The following is a 23748-nucleotide window of genomic DNA, read 5'->3' as shown; positions in this document are numbered from 1 at the left end:
ACTATTTCCACTTTATGATTTAATTGATATGTCTATTCTTTCCGGAATTTCTAGATAAGAAAGTAGAACTGTTAGGGAACATTTATGGTAAAATTTTAATGCAGTAAACCTTAGACACATCATATCTTACAAAAGCCACTTTCAACGAGAAACCATCCAGAGATATTTAGAAAAAATTCAAAGTCTGTGAAAGTTTACATTAATGTTATTATAATCATCTCTTTCGAAAGTGTATTGAAGAGGAGAAAATATATATTATATACTGTAAGAAAAAACTAACTTTTTGTTTCGATAACTCGCACAAAGTCTGTCGCTTTGTCAAAATGTACAAAGTATTGGCCAAAAGCACAACACTGCTTTTATAGACCGAAATGGGTAAATATAAACTCTAAATGTAAATGGTGAGTATTCTAACATGTGAAAGTCAAAGATTTACATAAACAAATTAGCATTTAACAGCCGTTATCATAAGAACCTCCTTTTGAAATGAGACACAGTTACGTGTTTTTTAAGATTTAGAATAAAACTTACATTTCCATTAGAATAGCTTTAGCCAAAATAGAGAAATTTCTTTAGCCAAAATAGAGAAAAATAGGAGATATTTTTTTTTTAAGAGTTTGATTTCGAAAATATGCTGGACTTCATTTTTTTAACAATTATGACACAGGAGAGGATAGGCGACATGCCATGGCTCCTTGGTAAATTAGGGAGTTAAAATATTTTCTCAAGTAGATCTCGCCGCTTAGCAGATATAAAAGTTGGACCTTGTTCTGTGCTGAAGCCAGATCATTGGCTAAGACTGAGTTCGTCTCCCGAAGAAGAATGTATCATCATCGAAGAGTCAAATGTTCTGTAGTCTCTTTGGATTGCCCTTTCACCAACAAACTGCACAAACCGCTAGATTTGGTTATTTTCCTCTTCCTAGTTGCTGAGCTTGTGTTCGATCTGTTATGAGATAGTGACACTTAAATAGCGACTGTCCTGCTTTTTGAACGTACAGCCTTATAAATATAATGTCTGGAGGAGTTTTCCTGTTGAAATATATGTTTTTTTTTGAGGGTCTAAAATTTTTAGATCATTTTTATCACTTGAAATTCTTTTGTGAAATCTCCAGAAGTTTTATTATTATTTCTATTATTTATTTTTTTTTGATAATTTTCAGTAACTATGATATGCATATATAATTATATACTGACTAAAAACAAACCGGCATCTGTCTCTGATAACTAAGGTTAAACGTGAAACCAATATATGATTTATTATTTTTCATAGCAGTTCACGGCAAGAATTATATACCTAATCTATTTATATACGTAAAACTGCAAGAAAACTATTTCCACTTTATGATTTAATTGATATGTCTATTCTTTCCGGAATTTCTAGATAAGAAAGTAGAACTGTTAGGGAACATTTCTGGTAAAATTTTAATGCAGTAAACCTTAGACACATCATATCTTACAAAAGCCACTTTCAACGAGAAACCATCCAGAGATATTTAGGAAAAATTCAAAGTCTGCGAAAGTTTACATTAATGTTATTATAATCATCTCTTTCGAAAGTGTATTGTAGAGGAGAAAATATATATTATATACTGTAAGAAAAAACTAACTTTTTGTTTCGATAACTCGCACAAAGTCTGTCACTTTGTCAAAATGTATAAAGTATTGGCCAAAAGCACAACACTGCTTTTATAGACCGCTTAGCAGATATAAAAGTTGGACCTTGTTCTGTGCTGAAGCCAGATCATTGGCTAAGACTGAGTTCGTCTCCCGAAGAAGAATGTATCATCATCGAAGAGTCAAATGTTCTGTAGTCTCTTTCGATTGCCCTTCCCCCAACAAACTGCACAAACCGCTAGATTTGGTTATTTTCCTCTTCCTAGTTGCTGAGCTTGTGTTCGATCTGTTATGAGATAGTGACACTTAAATAGCGACTGTCCTGCTTTTTGAACGTACAGCCTTATAAATATAATGTCTGGAGGAGTTTTCCTGTTGAAATATATGTTTTTTTTGAGGGTCTAAAATTTTTAGATCATTTTTATCACTTGAAATTCTTTTGTGAAATCTACTTCTACGATAGCGAGATCGAGAACGTAATTTATAAAGGAATCCCTTTCACACGGAGAAGGGCATTCACTAAAATTACAAAATTTCGTATCATTGAGACAACAACACTTCGGTTATTATAATATTATCTTGATAGCGAGATCTGGAATATCTTAAAAAAGGAATCCCTCTCACACGGAGTAGAGGATTCTCTAAAAGTACTAACCTTTGTCTCGCTATGAAAAGAACACTGGGAGAAGAACAGTCCGTGTTTATACAATATTCCTCATCCCTTTGTTTTCTCCTTTCCTCTAATCCCCACATTTCGGGATGTACTTCTATTTATTTCCATCCAATATATATTATATATCTAAAAATAAATATTCTAAAACACTTACATGTAATACGTGTAACTAATTTTTCGATAAGGCTATCGATAACGTATAAAAGAAATCCCTCCCACACGGAGATGGGCATTCTCTAAAAGTACGAAATTTTGTCTCACTGGGAGATAAAAACATTTGGCACCTAAATATATAAATAATATTCTCTTGAGAGCGAGATCTAAAATCCCATAAAAAAAAGAAATCCCTCTCACACAGAGATAGGCATTTTCTAAAAGTACAAAATTTTGTTTCACTAGGGAAACAAAAGTCTGTTACATATTATGACATTCTCTATACCCATTGTCTCCAATTTTCACATTTCAAGATTTCAATTATTTCCATACCTTATTTCATTGCTGGGAGATAAAAAACTTCGGCATTTATAGTACTCTGTTGATTGCGAGATCTAGAACCTCATATAATAGTAAGGTGACCAACTATACTCATTTACTGAGTTTTGTACTCTTTTTCCGCAAACCGTACTCTTTTCAAATCCTGTACTCTGAAAGTACTCATTTGTATAATTTTCTACTCATTTGTATTTCTAAAACATTTTTTAGATTATTTTATTTCAATTTTATTAATTAAATATTTAAAATTATTTTGACCAGACAGTAATGCTGCTGTTGAAAGGGTATTTTCACTGGGGAATGATTATTGGAGTAGTGAGAAGTCGCAACTTTCTGTAAAAACATTATCTGCCGTCTTAACAGTCAAATTTAATATGCAAAATGAAAATTGTTCGGATGTGGCTACATTATTAGACGAACATCTTCATTTAGCAAAAAAAATCTACTCCGAAGAAAAATCTGTTTTTAAAAGAAAATAAAGTTTTTATCGTTTTTCCTTCTTTTTTTTTTCACCTATGAAATACTTGCAAAGTGTACTCTTTTTGAACAAAAAATAGTTGGTCACCTTAATAATAGCCATAATAGGAATCCCTCTAACGAAGAGAAGGGCATTCTCTGTAAGTACGAAACTTTGTCTCACGGAGAGGACAACAGTTCGATATATACATATATGTTATTCTCATTTTTTTTTGTCTAATTCCATTGTTTTCTCCTTGCCTCTAATTTCCATATTTCGAAATTTGCTTTTACTTTAATTATTTCCATCCATTATTTAATTTCCGAAAAATATGTATTATAAGATACTCACCGGTAATACGTGTAATTAATATCTCGATAGGGGATATCAACAATGACTTATAAAAGGAATCCCTCACACGGAGACGGCCATTCTCGAAAAATGCAAAATTTGACTCCCTGGGTGATACAACACTTCGGTATTTATAATATTCTCTTGATAGAGAGATTTAGAACCTTATACAATAGGAATCCCTCTCACGAGGAGAAGGGCATTCTCTATAAATAGGAAACTTTGTCTCACTGGGAGAACAACAGTTCGATATTTATAATATTATTTTGATAGCCAGATGTCTAACCTCATATAATAGGAATCCCTCTCACGAGGAGAAGGGCATTCTCTAAATAGGAAACTTTGTCTCACTGAGAGCACAACAGTTCGATATATACAATATTCTTATTGCTTTCTCCATTTGTCTACTTCCATTGTCTCCTCCTTGCCTCTAATTTCTACATTTAGAGATTTGCTTCCACTTCAATTATTTCTCTCCATTAAATAAATATTATAAGATACTTACTTGTGATACCTGTAATTTATCTCTCGATAGTGGGATATCAATATTGACTTATAAAAGGAATCTCTCTCATATGGCCATCCTCTAAAAGTACGAAATTTGACTCACTCGGAGATGCAACACTGCGAGATATAGAACCTTATATAAATGAATTCCTCTCACAAGAAGAAGGTTCTTTACACGTACGAACTTTGTCTCACTGAGAGTACAACAGTCCGATATATATATGATATTCTTATTGTTTTCTTCATTTATCTAATTCTAATATTCCGTTATTTACGTCCACTTCGTTTTTCTCTAAAAATAAATATTATACTATACTTACATTTCTTCCTTGTGTTCTACCTAGCTGTAGAACACCGTATATTACATAGTAATTGGTAATATCCAAAATGAGTAGAGAATAAACAAAATGGCTTCATCGATCTACGACGAAGAAATCGGAGAGCTGCGATCCGCACTGCATCGTGTACGAAAGACGAATGAATACCACATGAATACCATAGTGAATAGTGAATACATGATGAATACCGACCGCCGCGCCAGGGCCGGCACCGCCACCTAGACTAGCAACTAGCAACGGCAACGGGAAGGAATTTATGGTGGGTTCATACAGCCAAATAAAATAAAATAAGAATAAAATAAAATAAAATAAGAAAGTTGGTTATATGGGATACCGTACATGCGTTCATACAGCCAAATAAAATAACAAATAAAATAAGAAGTCTTTATCTTTTAAATTCTTGTTTTATTTTTATGTGAAAACGGCTTTGCGCACGCTTAATTCTAACCCCCCTGGTTTATGTCACTTCAACACCAAAATAATTAGTTTTTTGCACTACAATAATAAATAATACCAAAAATCAAAGAGTTAAAACCAAAAATCAACCGACAAAATATGAAACGGAATCTAACCCAATATCTAAGTATGTACAGCTGATGAAGTAAACAAAAGTCCGCCCGTAGGCTGAGCTTTTAATAGAAGGCACTGATTGTATTTTTTTTTAAACCCGCGGCGTCGCGTTTGCTTCACGTCAAATATTTATGTCTTGAATCATCTGTTCTAAAATGTTCGGCGCATGTCTTAAATTTTAGAATCTTGCTACAGCAGCGCCATCCTAATTCTTCCCTTTTTTTGACCATTTTTTAATGCACGGAGTTATTTCTCCTTACCTCTACACTCCATAGCGCGAACTGAACGAAGATTTTTGGGGAGATAATTTTTTGATAGTTAGGATTGGGAACACTGCTTGTAGTGCTTGTCAGTTTTGGCAGGTTTTAGTGACGAATTTCTTTGTTTATTTTTTTCATATTTGCTCTGCATATTTGATGTTTGATTTGTTAAGAAAAGTGTTTTCAGTAAAATTTTGGATATTTTCTATCCACAATCAAAAGCAGCTTTTAAAACTATAATATAATCATAAAAGGTATTACCATTTAAAATTTAGTTTGTATATTGAAATATAAAGAATAGTTATTTTCTTTAACAGAAATCGGAAGACACTGAAAACATAATGTTGGCTTCTACTGAAGGTTCAACAAATACTGCAGACCAAACACCCTTTATGAGAAGTGGTACTTCTGTAATGAGAAAAATATCAGGAATATTTAATAAAAGCCAATCTTTCAATAATGAAAGCGATCTTGCTTATGTAGAATTGGGTAGTCTTTCAGAAGAATCAGTTACAAGAACTTTGGGATCATTTGCTGGAGTTTTTGCACCAGTTAGCCTTTCTATGTTTTCAGCTTTAATATTTCTTCGTATGGGTAAGATATATGATACTTAATTTTTATGGCTATATAAATCTACACATAAATAATTTTAGGTTATATTGTGGGAAATGCTGGGTTATTAGTAACACTGGCTCAATTTGCTATAGCGTATATAATCCTAATTTTTACTGTAAGTTCAGTATGTGCAATTTCAACAAATGGAGCTGTTGAAGGAGGTGGGCCATATTGTATCCTTTTCATTAATATAGATAATTTTGTTAGTTTTATTAATTGTTACGTTAAAATGCTATATAAGCAAAGGTCTATACTTTATTAATTATTAATCACAAAAAAAGATTGCTCTTTCATAAAGTAATATATACAACTCTATTTACAACATTTTTATAGCAACTACAAAAAGCATCTAGAAAATGATGTGACATCTGATCCTGTTTGTTTTGACAATACCTATTTGTCTTAGGAGGAAAGGCAGAACTAAATGATGCTTAGCTATCGCCTAATTAATAAAATAGCTGTGGTTCCATTGGTAAGGGGTAGTCGCTTGCAGATCGAGATGTACTGGGTTCAGGTCTAACCAATAGAATTTTTTTTATATTTTTTTACAAGTGTCGAGGTTTAGTGAAAGGTTGGTCTTGGTAATAGCAATCAAAAGTAGGCGTGTTTTAATTGCGTTGGTTAATCTGTGGGGTAAGTTTGTTTGGTAATTATTGGGAAAACTGGAAATTGTCCGATTTTTACCAAAATTGGTATACACCTATTTTGAGGTCGTAGATTACGAATCTGAACTTTTTTCTTGGCGGTCTCTTACCGTTTTTCAGAAAAACGGAAAATAATTTCAACTTTGAATTTTTCTTTATTTCTGTCCTATAAAGTAATAATTTCACTATATTTCCATTATATTATAGTTTATCTAAAAGCCATACTTGATTGAGGATAGAAAAATGTCCAAAATTTTACTGAAAAACGTTTTTCTTAACAAAATAACAAAGAAAATTGAGACCTGATGGAAATTTGACATTTCATATATCCGTCTTACTCTTAGATTAAGAATGAAAATAGATAGAGCAAGTCATTCATAAATTCACAAAATCGAGGTGCCTACATCGTTTTATCGGTGAGTGCCCCCACTACCATAGTTTATGGACAGCGGGGTAAAGAGGAAAGTGGTAGGGGAGTTTACAGCGGAAGAGCATCAAAACAGAATTTAACCTTGAGATTCATTGATGATAGTATCTACAAAGTTACGAGAAAGAGTTTTGATTACATGGTTTCAACTTCTATGCGGAGGGTGTTAATCTTTTTTGGTATAACCCTTGTATATGAATCTTTAAAGTAGCTCAACCTAAGACGTTTATGGATGTAAAGCACCAGATGGCGGAGCATATTTCACAGTTTTTTGCTAGAGAAAAATATTTTTTGTTACTCTGAATTTTGAAGCGGCCAATAAAAACAGAGAAAATAAAAATCGATAATTTTCGGGCTGTGCCAATTGGTTACTAATCGACCAGATACTTTTTGTCTATTAGATATGCTATAAAAGCTGGTAATTATACAATTCGACCATTGTAAATACCCGACAAATTCCGCAAGGCCGACGAGGTCGATGTTTTTCACTGATAAGAAAAAAAAATGTTTGTTTAGATAATTTTCGAGATATTTTTTCTTTCTGAATGCACATTTTAAAGTATTTTATATTCTTTGTCCGCTTGATCTATTATACTGGTCGCACGTATCGAAGTTTTATTTCTTGTAGTTTTAAAATATTTTCTTGTTTCTTTGTAGTTGTAATGTAAAATTAGATTAATTTATTAAGTTTGATTATAATGTTTAGTGTAGACTACCAGAAGAAATTTAGTAGTGTTTTTATATTTTATTTTGAAGTTAAGTAGTAGGTGAAGGGGTAATTTGGTTAATTTTTCTTTATGTTTGATTAATTAATAAGTTTGATAATTTGTTTAGTGTAGAATACAAGAAGTAGTTTGTGTAGTGTTCTTGTAAGAGATTATATTCATTTATTTTGTAGTTGAGTAGAAGGTGAAGGTATTTGGGTATTTTTTTCTTTTTGTTTTTCTTCTAATAATTATTGTAGTAGTTCTTTTAAATATTGTGATAGATACATTATAATCTTCCTTCTACTTTTCTGGTAGTTGAATATACGAAAAAAATCTGATCAAATTTATTTTAAATGAAATTAATCTAGTCTTATTAATTAATCAAATTAAACTAGTCAAATAATATTAATTGCAATCAATTATTAAAAAATATTAATTATTTTGGAAAATAACTTTTGAAATGGAGTATTATTGATAAAATTTAGCCAATTTTTTTTACCCAGTAGCGTATTTCAATATGATCTTATCATTTATCACTGTATAATAACTTTGTTGTGGCAGAAAAATATACCAGTTAGTTTCAAAATATTATTTTTTTTCAAACGTCACAAATGTATTAATTTTTGCGACCTAATTAAAAGCACACAAAGTGTTCTTACATGTATGTCTAAATATATTTTAAATTAACTAAAACAACCCCCCTTTCCCGCACCCCTCTCTTCCATTAGTATTTCTTCCTCCGTCTACCAGAGGCGCCCTTGTATAATAAAATTGAAATGTATTATAAGTTGCTTATCTATTTAATAGTATAAGTCTTTTATCTATGGTATGGTCGATAGCGTCTCCAATTTCGTTCAGTTTGCGCATATCGCCTGTGACGTCATATGCCATACAACAAAATATCCGTATTGTTCAATTACCACTAATAAAAAAAGACCTAAAATAAGGAAGAATTAAACAACCCCTAAAGTTATGTAAAATCATTGAGCTTGACATTTGAAAAGTTATGAGACATTATACACATTTATTATGTGTCATCTGTTTATCACTTGTGACGTGGTGACCAACCTGCGCAATATCATACCTTGTTTTCTTTGTATCATGATAATTACTTATAAGGTATGAGTTTTAAATATTTTTATATTATTTGGAACGTTTGAAATTGTTTAAAAAATTATTTGTGGCGTTTGAAAAAAAATAGCATGTTCTATTCGGAGTAAAAATGACTTGTGCTTCGGCTGTATGTCAAACGTACAGTCTCGCCACGAAAAGTGTCATTTTTACTACTAATAAAACAATATACTAGAAAGTTTTATGGTTTAAACGGGCTTTGTGAGTTAAAACATAATGACATTTTCAGTTTTTATAATTCTTGATCGAAAATAAACGGCGTCAGCGATGGCTATGAAATGAAGATCGCTGTCATTTTGTATGTAAATTTATATGGGAAATGTCGTCGATCGTCATTTCCCAGCCAACTGGACGCCGTTTTTTTTTTCATATGGTACAAAGTTAAAGCAAACTTGACTCTGACCATGTTAACGCTAAGAAATATTTATTTCGTGTAATAAAGATTTTTTAAATGGTGTATTAACTACATAATATTTATTTAAATGTCAAATAATATTATTGAAGCAAGTGCCAATTATTTTTAATTAAGAAAACATTTAATCAAGAATGTATAAACGTTTTGTTTTCAAAAAAAAAATTATCGTAAATTCGTAAAACCTCAATTTAGAATAAAATGATCGAAGAATGAAATAAAATTTTATAGCCCTGGGTCAAATCGAAATAAAGTAAGTGTATGTAACTTTTTTTAGCATTAATGTACCAGTAATTAGCATTAATGTACCAACATATTGAAAATTGTTATTTCTTTGTTAAATACGGTTTAGAATCCTTAAAATAACAGCAAAAATAATCGAAAATCAACAATGAAATAATAGTTTTGTTTGAATTTCTTAATAAGCTGAGCCCTATTATAGTTCGCAAAAATCCGAGCTATATTATTACATTACTTTGAGGGAAATACCGCAAATAATCGATATTTTTGACTCCACCCCTAATCATTCCTTTAAAGCTTCACGATTTGTTCATCAGAGGCAGCACATTTTGTCGAGAGGTTGAGCAACTTTAAGAATATATAAATAAGGGTATAACATAACAACAAAAGATTAACACCCTCCGCATGGCAGTTGTAACCAATGCAATCAAAACCCTTTCGTGCAACTTCGTGCTTATAAATAGTCAGATCTCGTTGGTAAAATAGCAATTATGGGAAGGAGCCGTTCTTCTGGCGACCGCCTTTCGTAATCCCAGAATAAGCGAAAAAACTCGCTAAATTTAGGTTTAGCATTGGCAACGTTGCTTTAAATGCCAGAAACACATAACCCAACAACAATTTTCCTCTTTTATGCATAGAATTGGTTAAAAAAGTAACAGAAAATAGCAAAAACATCATTGTTTATTGAATACCTAACAAAATATGTGCTAGAAAACCTTAAAAATATGAGGAATTAAGAAAAATTTAATGTTGAAATAATTTTTCGTTTTTCTGAAAAACGGTAAGAGACCGCCAGAAAAAAAGATTCGATTCGTAATCTACGAAAGTTCAGATTCGTAATCTACAACCTCAAAAAAGGGTGTATACCAATTTTGGTGAAAATCGGACGATTTCCAGTTTTCCCAATAATTACCGTTTGTTTGTTTAGATTGCACGTGAAATACCTGACCGAGTATCGTATACGGGTTTTTACGCATGCGCACTGGCTGGGATCAGTTCATCACGTCATGGCATTTTCTAGACGCGCGCATGAACTCGACTTAAGATTTGTCAAACTCTTAACAAATTATAGGTTATAATTTTGTGTCAAATTATGTCAAATAGAAATGATATATATTTTGCATTTTGGACTGTGTTATTACGTGTGTTTCGTGTTTTTTTTTAATTAAGTGGAGCAAAATTTGAATGAAAATTAAGTGTTGACCCAGACCATAGTTTACAGTTGTTAATATTCGGTGCCTAGAGACCGCCAGAGATTAAGGCCAGAGGTTGTATTAGCCACAAATAAAGTTTGTATACCAGCTCGTATATGGTACTAAAAACTGGAGTATCTGTAAAATAGCAGCACACGATAGGTAAATAATAAATTTTAGTACTGCAGAGTGATAATGCCAAAAGGTACTGGTTTACAAAAATTAAAGTTAATTACCCAACTTTTAAGGTATAAAAGTCAATAAGTGTTATTATTAATAAAAAAAAATTGTTTTATTTATGTTGTATTTTATTTATTTCTTTGAAATATTATTTTTTTTATTTTTACATAAGTTATATTGATAAATGTAAGAATAAATGCAGGAAGTTGCTTGAGCTTGAAACACGGCTTGAAAGCAGGAAATCTTTTTTATATCTTTTTTTGGTATGTGGTGTTTTTTTTAAATACATCATACTTGTTTTATATTAACACATACTGTAATTGTTTTTAATAAAATAACTCAATATTCACAATATTTTGAAGTAATCACTTGTCACTCAAAGTTTAAATATATTAATTTTCTATTATGCGTTGCAATTGTACCCAACTTAATTCTTTGTAAAATAAAATAAAACTACTTTGAAAATAAAATGACAGACACATCTATCACTGTCAAGGATCTTGTCATTGGACAGATTATTTGTGTGCATTTAAATATTGGAAATACTTGACACTCTTTCCCGCGTGGGTGGCTTTATTACTTGACTGTATGGTTAGAGAAACCTATGTTTTAATACTTGACAGGAAAAGATCACAATCCAGGCTTTATAAAGGTGTGGTTATCTGTGCAGTGTTCTTCTCTGTTGGTTAAAATATTGTTTGTTTTAGGCCAGAGCGCACCTAAATATATTTTACTCTTAAAAGAGAGAACTCAATAAGAGAGAGATAACTCAATAATACATTACAAAAATTGGTCTTTATATAAAAATATTTCCTTAATTTATTTCAGTTATGATAAGTAGAACGTTAGGACCTGAATTTGGTGGTTCCATAGGGAGTCTTTTTTTCTTTGCTAATATTGTTAGCAGCGCGCTTTGTATTTCTGGATGCGTTGAAGGATTGGTAGAAAATTTTGGACCTTCAGGTAAATAAAATTAGATCGATACTTTATATAGATAATAATAAAAGAGAACAAAATTATCGGCCAAAACCCACAGAAAGATTAGTCACGACGAAAACATGACTAAAAAAACTATATGACTACCCAAAAGGTAAATGCTGCCTCGTGCCTCGTTTGCTTTTTTAAAGCCGAAAGGCAGAAACACTAAGTGTCTACAGGTAGTAATATCTTAGTCGTGTTTTCGTGACTAATCTTTCTCTCGGTTTTGCCTGATAATTTTGTTCTTCGTTATTACAGTAGTATTAAGCTATGGCAGAGATTTATTTACAAACAAAAAAAATCTGAAATCTGGAAAATCGTAGCCTAATACAGGTGTCGCCCCTGTACGGATCGTTCACTCAAACATGTTCAGCATTAGAGATGTTGAAAAAGTAACTACTCGTTACTCATCGATTCCCGAAGTAACGAGTACCGAATTTAAAACCATATCGTTACTTTGATTACTATTATTTCTTATAGTATTTAGCATTTATCATGGGTCGTACTTATACGTAATATTGTTACAGATTCTGTGGGTCCACTAATTTAAACTCACGATAAAATACTTAACGAATTTATGTTTTCTCACTCTGTACACACAATTTATACTGATTATAATACACAATTTATGCAACTACTATTACTCTAACTTTTCTGGCACCTTCGCCAATTAATTCATAATTTAAAACGCGGTATTATCAAACTTCAAACTGGTCCAACTGCCGAGCGCGGGCTTTTATATACCCCTACCAACTGTTTCTAGAACCTTCTATAGAATTCTGTAATACTTCTTTTACTTTCTGGTGAATTCGCCAGATTTCTTGACACGTTGCGATTTAGTTGCTCGCTTCTCCGACAGATGGCGCCACATACACCTTGACAATATGTATAGTGTTGCATTGTAAAAGTATTATCAAATGCGAATTCTATAAAAACACAATGGTCGTATAATAGTATCGAGAGTATTTGGCAAATACCCCCTAATTTCAACCCCTTAGCGGCCGAATTTCCAAAAATTCCTCCTTAGTGCTCACATACATCACTTAAGGAACGCATTTGCCAAATTTCGTGTTTCTATGTTGAGCAGTTTCGGCTGTGCATTATTATCATTATTACTATTATATTTTCATAGAACTCGCATTTAATTGCATTTCGATACAATACTATACATATTAGGTATACGTATAAGTACGATACAATAAACTAAATGATAAATACTATAAACAGTTAAACTTCCACCCTATTTTCAGTTGTTTCACCCACCTAATTTCCGAAAATTGCTTCTTAGAATTTAATTACGTCGCTTAAGAGATCTCTGTGTAAAATTTCATAGTTCAGGACCGATTTAAAAAAAATTATACCTACAATATTAACCCCCTAATTTCATTCCCTCAGAGGGCGATTTTTGTAAAATCGCCCCTTAGTGCTTAATTACGCCACCCAAGGGGCGTCCGTGCAAAATTTCATAGTCACACAGATTTTAATTTTTTTATACCTACAATATTAACCCCCTAATTTCAACCCCTTGGCGACCGAATTTCCAAAAATCCCTTCTTAGTGCTCACATACATCACTTAAGGAACGCATTTGCCAAATTTCGTGTTTCTATGTCCAGCAGTTCCGGCTGTGCATTATTATTATTATTTTTTTTTGGTTTTACTTTCTCAGCTAATGCTGGTTCAATTTACTATGTGGCAGAAAAAAACTTCATTTTATTCTGCTACACATTTAAAAATTTTCTTTTGTACAGGTTTGGAGGAGTACACTTTTTTGCATCAGACTGCTGAGTTCTTTACACAATCCGAGCCGGTCTATTCCTTAAGTTAGTAGTCATAACCCCGCATGCCGATATTACAATTGGTTTGGTTTGGTCGACTGTGCTCAATTGCCATACATGCTTCAGCTCGACAGCCAAATTCTCATATTTTGGTATTTTTTCTACTTCAGTTTTGTGTAAATTGTGGGTTAAAGGGCATGCTATGTCTATTATTGGCGCCTTTTTGTTGTCCTTATCTATTAGTACCAAGTCTGGTCTGTTGTCGATGGTTCTGTCTGTTATGATCGGGCTATCCCAGTAAAGCACTAAATGGGCTGATTCCAAGACCGGTTCAGGTGAGTAGCGATAATAAGGAGGTGGATGTTCTATAAGGCGGTATTTTAGAGCAATTTCTTTGTGTATGATTTTAGCGATCTGGTTGTGCCTTCCGAGGTAAGCTGTGTCCGATAAACATTGACATCCGGCTATGACATGGTCAATTGTTTCATTAGCTGCTCCACATTTTCGACAGGTATCCTGGACATTTTTATTTAATATATGTTTTTCATAGTTTCTAGTGCGTATGACACGGTCTTGTATGGATATTACAAATCCTTCAGTTTCAGGGTGCAGAACTCCTTTTCTCAGCCAAGTAAGGGAGTTTTCTTTTTCGATATTTGGATCGTCGAGAGAGGCAGGAAACTTGCCATGAAGGATTTTTTGTCGCCAAGAATGTTGGGCATCAACCATTGTCGTTTCACCATTGGATATCACCATTATCTGTGTTTAAATTCAGTGGGGTATATTTGTTATCCTCCCTAACAATTAATTTATGAAGGTTGCTATTGGACTTTATAAAATATGCTTTCATACCCTGTTCCTGTGATTTATACAATGACTTAATATTCAGCAGACATCTACCTCCTTCTTTTCTTTTTAAGTACCGTAAAATGGGGTTACTTGGGACAAATTCACTATAATTTTTTTAGTCATGTGGTAATTTATAAATGTTTTTGTGAAGACAAAGCAACAATTTATGTGTAGAAATTTTTCTTCATATGTATTTAACCTATAAAGCATCATAAATGGCTCCTAATGTAAGAATATTTATAAAAAAAAACTAACATATTTACTGTCCCAAGTTTCCCCGCATTGGGGTTAAATGGGACTGTAACGGTTTATACCGAAAATGCATGTTAAACTACTCACGGGTTACTTGGGACAGCAGAAAAAATAAAAAATACACTAACACACATCATGAGTTGAAATGTTTTTCTCAGATAATTATTTAGAGGAAAGAAAAACTCGATTTAGCGTAAACTTATTAGAAATATTTATTTATTCATTAGAAAATGTAAAATTTCTTCAATAAACATAATAAGAACAAAGTCACGATTTGAATCGTAAGGACAAAAAGGAACTAAAAAAAACATTTTGTAAACACAAGAAAAATAGATCGGTTGCATTCTCTTTATTGTAGCCAACCAGTATTTTTTAATCCATTAAATGTATGGCGGCCTCTAGTAATGCGCACGTCCTCTGCTTTTAACATTCTCACAATTTTATCCTCTGTGATATCATACTCATGAGCTAAATCTGGGAACACAAAATGTTTGTTGTTTTTCGTAGATTTTCTCATAAAACTGCCTCTGATAAGTTCGTCTTCTTCCTCTTTTTTCAAAACTGTAGGTCTTCCTTATCTTTCTAAATTCTGATTCTTACACTGCTCTGTAAGTTGATTTGGTTGCCTTCCATTTGTCTGCCACTGTTCTATAGGACATTACAGATTGTATGTCTTCTATGGCACTTTCCATATTTTTTTTCTTCAAAGTCGTGAAATTTTTAGAGCCTACTTTGCGAATATATTTTCTTGGCATGTGGAGCACTGAAAACAAAATCGATTAAATAACATGGGGTAACTTGGGCCAACGGCTAACTTGGGACAATTGTTCACCCAAGTTACCCCAAACCATGACTTTTTTTAAAAAATATATTTTACAATCTAAAAAATTATCTAGACGCGAGCAATGACATTGGTATTATTTATGAAACATAAAAAACTAACTAAGAAATGTAACTGGACTTACCTGTTTACTTTTTGACTGCCTCTTACAGATAAAGTTTTCGACCACTTATTTTTAGCTTGCTTCCCGCCACCCATTTATTTTTTTTATATAAGTAAAATACTATCACTTTATATAGAATTCTTTTAATTAAATCATATCAACACATTGTTCTTTAACGAACCAAAACATTAAATTAAGGTTTTGTTTATATTTGCGTTGTTCCCGCCAGTTAAATTAGAAAAACCGAAGTTGCGTCCCAAGTAACCCCGACGTCCCAAGTAACCCCATTTTACGGTATAATATTTCCAACGCAGATTGCGGATGGTGGCATCTAAATTTTTTGAGCAGCCAGCGTGTAAGTCGGTCCAGTTCATCCAGATCTGCATCTGAGTATTTCAATATCCCAAAGGAATACGTGAGTGTTGATACAGCCCAAGAATTAACAGCTGATTTAAGATTTCGCAAATTAAGGTACGTGTTTAAAAGCTTGGTTAGTCGGCTCCTGTATTTTTCCTTAAATTCTTTCTTAAGCGTTATTATTATTATTATTTAACATATTCCACGGAGATGGCGGTTGAAGTTCTCCGGTAATTATTGACTAAGTCCAGTTCCCGGCCTGGGATCAAAGTAACTTAGTTCAACACTTTGCGAAGGATGTGAGCCGTGCTGAGCAACGTGATCTTTTGGGCTTCTTGGATAGATTATTTTCCTGGGATGCGGTTCAGATGTAGTTCTGCTCCTTTGGATATGGTTCCCCAGGCGCTCACAATAACCGGTATAGTACAAGACTTTGCATTCCAGATTCTGCTGATTTCTATTTCTAGGTTCTTATATTTCATTATCTTCTCGTTTTCTTTTAATTGTACGTTGGAATCGTCTGGTACTGATATATCTATAAGTTGGCAAGTTTTATTCTTTTTGTCATGTACCACGATGCCTGGTCTATTCGCATTTATTTGTCGTTCTGTTATGATGGGCAAATCCCACATTATTGTTACTTCATTGTTCTTATTATTGTTACTTCATCGTTTCAGGAATATGCTCGTAGTATTTCGCACAAACTTCCATTCCGAATGCTTTGCAGATGTTCCAATGTATATAGCCAGCTACTTTATTGTGCCTATGAGTGTACTCAGTAGCGGGCAAGCTTGTACAGCCAGCGATGATATGACTAATGTGTTCCTCTGACCCTTGACATAATCTACATCTACTATCCACATTTTGTTTGAAGATCTTTTTTTGTCTATATCTTGTACTTAGGGCTTGATTTTGTGCAGCCATTATTAGGCTTTCTGTCTCTCCTTTCAATCCTGCACCATTTAACCATTGTATGCTACTCTTTTTTTTTACTCTAGTTCTTATCTAAATGTCTCATAAATTGTCCGTATAGTATTTTTTCTTTTAATCTTTCTATTCTTCGCTTTTCTATTTCTTCTCTTATCTTCAGTTTCATGTTCCTGAATGTTTCTTCATTTGTGTCATATTTCATTCTGATTCGTACTGCTTCCTTCGTAATTGAGTATTTTGCTCTTGCTTCGTCTTGCTTCTTGGTAATCTTTACTAATTCATCTTTTTCCTCTTTTATGTACTCACTCAGTCCCATGATTGTTTCAAATGCTTCCTCAAGCTCTAGCAAACCTCTTCCTCCATCTAGTCTTCTCATATAGATCCTAGCAACATTGTCTTTTGGGTGGTGAATTTTCCCTGAGGTAAGTAGTTTTCTAGTCTTTCTGTCAATTTTATTTATCTCTTCTTTTGGCCTTCCACTAAACCAAAGCTGTAAGTCATTACTGGAATTGCTATTGTGTTTATAGCTTTTATTTTGTTTTTTGCACATAATTCTGTGTCAAGCACTTTTCTGATTCTCCTATAATATTCTTTCCTTAATTTATTCTTCATACTCTTGTTGTCGATTCCGTCTCCTTCTTCTAAGCCTAAGTATTTGTAAGTTTCTTCTTGGTCCAAATTTCTTATTTCAATTTCTATGTTCGATTCTACTTTTATGTTCTTCAATATTTCTGTTGTTTTTGGATTCTTTTTGATCGACTATATCTTCGGTTACTGCGAGGGACGTTTCTTCTTTATTTTCAGTTTGGTTTGTGTCAGTCATATCATATAATTCTATGTCGTTGGTTTGAAGACTTTGCTGGTCTTCCAAGGTTGCTCGATTAATTCTTATGTTTTTTTTCACTTCCTGTTCAATTGTTTGTAACTCAATACTGGTTAACTTTTTATTTTTAACTATGAAGCGCCGCGGCGTCGTTGGTTAGCCAGTGTTGGCATTCATTTTTGGAAAAGCGGTCGGATTTCTTTCTCTCCATATCTGAAATGTCTTCTGTGTCACGTTTCGGGTTGTTCTATTCTGAATAGCGTATTGATAGCATCGTATCACTTCCTTATAATCTTCGATCCTCCATTTTTGTCGAGAATTTGTTGATTCATCAGAGGATGGTGTTGTGTTAGACAGGCCAGGTTGTGACAGAGTCAGTGTTTAGTTGCCGTCTACACTTGAAGATTGATTGCTGTTTTGGTTTGGTTTGGGTATTGAACGTTTTGGTGTTGAACAAACGTTTTGAGTGTTTGGAGGGTTTCGCATGATGACGACCTGGGCTACCTCGCTGTTAAGATTATCCGAGGCTCGGTTAATTATTTTCTCCATCATAATGGGTATTTGGTTGTGAATAAGCTTCACGAGCAACGTGCATCAGCTGCTCACTCTCTCTGAGATCAGACGCTGACCAGGGAGCCGCCCATTCTGGGTGCAGACGCTTCTGAATTTGGTTCCTTTTTTGTTTAAGGTGGTGGGAAAACCTCCTACATCTTTTTCCTTCCCAGTGTGTCTCCAAGATGTCAGGAGGAGGATTGCATTTCGGAAAATAGAAGGAAGTAAGGGATATAATGGTTAGGACAGGTAAGTATTGCGGATAAGTACTAGGACAGGGTCTAGGACAGCGGAAAGCTGGCGTTACTGGCTGTACCGATTCCGCATAGGATAGCGGTAGGTGTACTGCTGGCTGCATTACCCTTGCCGGCCAGACATTATTATTATTATTGTTGTTGTGTTGTAAATAATGATGTTTTATATTATTATTGAAGAAAAGCTACATTAAGCCCGGTTGACACAGTTCAAATTTACTTGAATCAAGTCAACCGGATGCTGCTATACAGCACGGACGCTCCTTGGGTGACGTAATTAAGCTTAAGGGGCGATTTTTGTAAAATCGTCCTCTGAGGGAATGCAATTAGGGAGTTAATATTGTAGGTATAAAAGTTTTTAAATCTGTCCTATAATGCACAGCCGAAACTGCTTGACATAGAAACACGAAATTTGGCAAATGTGTTCTTTAAGTGATGTAAGTGAGCACTAAGAAGGGATTTTTGGAAATTTGGCCGCTAAGGGGTTGAAATTAGGGATAGAAGGTTTCATAAAAAGTTGTTAAAATCTGTTCTAGGAGTATGAAATTTTGCACAGAGGTCACAGAGGGTTTATGTATGGACACTAAGAAGCGATTTTCGGAATTGAGTTGAATTCGAAATTCAACCTTTAAGGGTATGAAACTACCGAAACTAGGGGTGGAAGTTTGTAGATTTTTTTAAATTTGTCGTATGAGTATAAAATTTTGCGCAGAGATTCTTAAGTGACGAAAGTGGATACTCGATTTTTATAAATTTATCCCCTACGAGGGTAAAGTTAGGGGTGAAAGTTTGTACAAAAATTTGTTAAAATCGTTTCTAAAAGTATGACATTTTGTACAGAGGTTTCTTGGGTGACATAATTGAGCACTGAGGAACGATTTCTGGAAGTTCACATATAAATCAGGGGGTAAAACTAGTGGTGAAATTTTGTATATATTTTTTTAAAATTAGTCCTAGGGGTATGATATTTGGTATAGAGGTTTCTTAAGTGGCGAAAGTGAGTACTTAGAAGCGATTTTTTGGAAACTCACCTCCTAAGAGGGTGAATTAAGGGGTGAAAGTTGACTCAAAAATTTGTAAAAATAAGTAATCATAGTAATCAAAGTAACGAATATTTGTAATGATTACTTAGTACTCGAGTAACGAGTAGTCAAAAGTAACGAAAATCAACATCACTATTCAGCATGTTAACATATTCTATTCCTCAATTTTTGATCGTTATTTTTTATATACTTTTTATTGTACACTATCTTTTTAACAATTTATTTTTATGAATTTGACTTAACGTAATTATATTTTATTCTACAAGTATTCACATTTTAGTTATTTGCACTTAAATAAAAGTGTTTCACATTTTTAGTATCAGTTATAATGAATTTTCATATAATTTTTCACTCCCGGCCACCTGTTATCCGCGGATTATTAACGGGATTATTTTTAAAAAATAAATTGTACCTTTAGTCTACTTTTCTACGACACTTTACGGGATACATTGCCAAAAATGGCTTTTTCAAATTTCAATTATAAATACATCATTTAAAGAAACAATTTTTACAATATTTTACACTTCTAAAGCAGATATAGATTTTTTTAGAAACTGTGTTACTATCCAAGGGGATGAATTTTCAAAAATTCACTGAGGAACCTTGTTCAAAATTCCATACTTCTTGATGCAGATTTTAATATTTTGTACAAAATATCACGTCTAATTTTACCCCCTTAGGGGATGAATTTCAACAACACAAAAAAATAACTCTATATTTGCCTCTACAAATTGCCGTTCTCCTTGCAGCCTCCGCTTCGTTTGATAGGCGCCACACTGTTTTTGATTTGTTTCAGGCTATTTTATTAAAGGTGTAATTCCTGGAGGCAGATGGTGGGAATTTTTATACTGTAGTCTATTAAATATATTAAATTTAATAATATGTCTAATAGGAGCCGCAATGTTTGCTAAAACTACAGTTTTTGTACTAAGTATTGTTTGTATGGCTTTACTTATTGCATTTTTCAGTTTTTTATATCAAGGAGAAATTCAGGTTATTTTTTGAGTAGAATTTTAATGTAGCCAATTTTAAAAACCACTTTATAGGTGCCGATACCAGACTCAAATACGTTAATACAAAATGCTACGTATCACGTCAATGAGACGTACACTGGATTGCTTTTAGATACTTTGAAGAGCAATCTATTTCCCGATTATGGTAAAGATTACACTGCTAGGGGAGAAGCGGTCACATTTTCCACAGTGTTTGGTGTACTTTTTTCTGGTGTAACAGGAATTATGGCTGGAGCAAATTTGAGCGGTAATTATAATATATTACGAATATTTCGTTTCTTAAAATAGATGGGCTATGCATTTTTGATTTTCGTGTGGCATTAGTTAGTTTGGAAAGACCTTATTCAAATAATCTTAACTATTATTGATAATGATTTAAAAGCTAGTTCACATAAAAACTTAAACTATTTTATGACCATTCGACCTTTTTTTTAATGAAATGTTATGATATCCCGTTTTATATTATAGCAAAAGACAAATAGACATCATTTTTCGTTATTAGTCAATCTGTGACCGTTATAAATTATATAATTTAAAATATATAATTTAAACTTAAATCATCACATTCTTATTGATTAGTTTTTTTTTATGGAAACAGTTCATAGGAATTAAAAATGTTGAACCAAACGGGCAAATTAATAAAAGCTAATACAAAAAATGTGTGGGAACAAAAAAGTTGAGCTCATAAATTATGGCAATATTTTTTATAACTTATTACAGGGTGACTTATCATTCCGAAAGGGCTTGCTGAGGTAAATAGATACAGTATATCTCCGGATTGTCTTTACAAGAGGAAAAACTTTTTTATTATTGACATATTTTGAGAAAAATGCATTCTTCATAAAAAAAATTGCTTGTTCTAAAATGGTTAATCCCGTTTATACTTTTCCAAATTTCCATAGCGTTTTTGAGAAAATTATAAGAACATGAAAATATGGTTTAATTTTTTCCTTTAAGTCCTAAAACTCAAAACGCGTTTCTATGGTAATATAATTACGTTTTCATTCTTTGATAGATTATTGATAGAGTTTTTATTAACGTCATATTCTCCGCTGTTTTAAAATGCATAGATAAATGAAACAAGTTTAGATTGGAAAGTGCCCATAAGGACAATGTAAACACTATTTGGCGCTATTCTTGCAACGGTCGCGACCCAAAACTTTTGAAAATTTCGGAGCGGTTCGGCTTTTTCCGGAATTATATCGCCAAGTATTGTTTATTCAAATTTATTATTATTTTCGTTTAATTTTATAAATAAAAGACAGTGTGTTGCATACAAGAAACTTTATTTTATATAAGGACGTATGTATGAAATACCTATGAAGCATTGGAAACCGACGTTATGCCACGATCCACGATGGTTTTTGCAGTTCACATTTCACAGCACAGCTTTTAAGTTTTTAATGCCACTTTTCACAATTATCACCGGTTCGAGTAAATAAAACTTGAATTAAACTCACAAGATAGCAATTATTACTTTGAAAATGGACGCTATAAACACTTTTCGGAATTTCTTTAATGAGAGCGGTTTAGATTTTGAAAGATTATTATGATTTTTGAAGATTCTGACTTTGACAAGAGAAAATTATTTCTGTTTTTGTTTGCCGTTGTTCTTAGCGACCGCTATAGCAGCGCCAGATCGCGTATAACGGTCGCGACCCAAAATAATTTCGCGACCTAAAATTTTTACGGGCTTTCCAGTCTAAACTTGTTGCATTTATCTATGTTAAAATGTTAAAAAAGCACAAAATTTATTTAGTCAATGCTACGGAAAGGGTGATAATACTTGTCGGAAAATGTTATACTTTAGCAACAGCAAAAAATATGACTTAAATCAAAATTAATAATAAGCATGTATCAAAGAATGAAATCGAAATTATATTACAATAGAAATACCTTTTGAGTTTTAGGACTTCAAAAGTTGGGACTTCAAGAAAAAAATCAACCATATTTTCATGTTTTTTATAAATTTCTCTAAAACGGTATTGAAATTTGCAAAAGTATAAACGGGATTAACTATTTTAAAACAAGCAAAGAATTTTATGCAGAATGCATTTTTCTCAAAAAGTTAATAATAAAAAAGTTTTTCCTCTTGTAAAGACAATCCGAGGACATACTGTACAACGTTAGTTTGAAAATACATCTTAAAAAATATATCCTGTATATTGATAAAAATATGTTTAAAATAAGAGCAGCTATTCGCATATTTTATAAAAAAGATACAGTGAAAATGTCAAACCGGAACCTGATATAATGGTTTCTTCGGAACGCTAAGTCATGCTGCATGTGCCAATTTTCTTATCTTTAACCCGGTTTTATATATGCCAAGTTAGATTTCAAAATGCAGATATTTATATTTTCTTCTTTTTAATTGTTCAGTTAGGTTAGGTTAGGTTAGGAAGATAATGATATGGATATGAGGGGATCGATATTTGAAATAAGTAGGGGAAGTGGGGGATACTTGATCACTGTTTTATATTTCCATGTAAAAATGCAATAATTTTTTTTTAAATAATTGAACAAAGGCTAACATCTCTCTCTACCAACAGTTATCTAAATATTTTTGCGAATGTAAAACCATCTGAATGTTCTTAAGCAAAAAAAATGTGTTTTTTTAATCTGTTGCATATATATCAAGTATCCCCACGATGTGGGATACTTGATCACAGGATAAGGGATACTTGATCACTTATTAAACAACTAATAAAAACTACTTAAAATGCAAAAATCAATAAATTAAGTACAACTTAGTGAGAATATAACTACTTAGAAAGAAAAACAGGAAAATCATTATAGTTAACTTTATTTATTTATTCAAAATTGTATATATAACTTTCAAAAAATTAAGCCTTCTCAAATATATCTAAAGGTTTCTGAAATGTGTAATCGACTCGTTCTCCTTTTAAAATAATATTTGGATCCGGAGTTATTCCCATAATATCCTCAAACTTCACATCGCTAGTATCTGATTTGACCATTGAAAATATTTTTTTGCTTTCGTCTGTGCATTTTAATGACCATTACCATCGTCATGATCAACATAATTTACCACGCATAAATATTTGTACATAGATAATAGCCTTCTTCCTCCTTTAAAAACTACAATTACAAATTTTCCGACCTTTAAATTGTCAACACTGACGGGCGTTAATTCTTGATGTCT

General features: G+C 32.6%; 1 protein-coding gene across 3 annotated transcripts in view; it reads left to right on the top strand.

Moving 5' to 3' along the window:
* LOC115878664 (solute carrier family 12 member 9) overlaps window positions 1-23748 on the top strand; it is a 39356-nt gene that overhangs the window by 7033 nt on the left and 8575 nt on the right. The window contains exons 1-6 of one of the 3 annotated variants that reach the window (XM_030895217.1): window positions 5360-5518; window positions 5582-5858; window positions 5918-6052; window positions 11642-11776; window positions 20369-20565; window positions 20619-20832. In XM_030895217.1, the coding sequence (XP_030751077.1) occupies window positions 5606-5858; window positions 5918-6052; window positions 11642-11776; window positions 20369-20565; window positions 20619-20832 (934 nt within the window). In that variant the 5' untranslated portion in view covers window positions 5360-5518; window positions 5582-5605. Of the gene's footprint in view, window positions 1-5359; window positions 5519-5581; window positions 5859-5917; window positions 6053-6073; window positions 6513-11641; window positions 11777-20368; window positions 20566-20618; window positions 20833-23748 lie in introns of those variants that run through there. The other 2 variants (XM_030895216.1, XM_030895218.1) reach the window with 2 other exon arrangements.

This window comes from Sitophilus oryzae, unplaced genomic scaffold (genome assembly GCF_002938485.1).
Source record: "Sitophilus oryzae breed Bouriz unplaced genomic scaffold, Soryzae_2.0 scaffold_1521_pilon_pilon, whole genome shotgun sequence".
Taxonomy (NCBI): domain Eukaryota; kingdom Metazoa; phylum Arthropoda; class Insecta; order Coleoptera; family Curculionidae; genus Sitophilus; species Sitophilus oryzae.
This window is presented reverse-complemented; position numbering and strand designations above follow the sequence as displayed.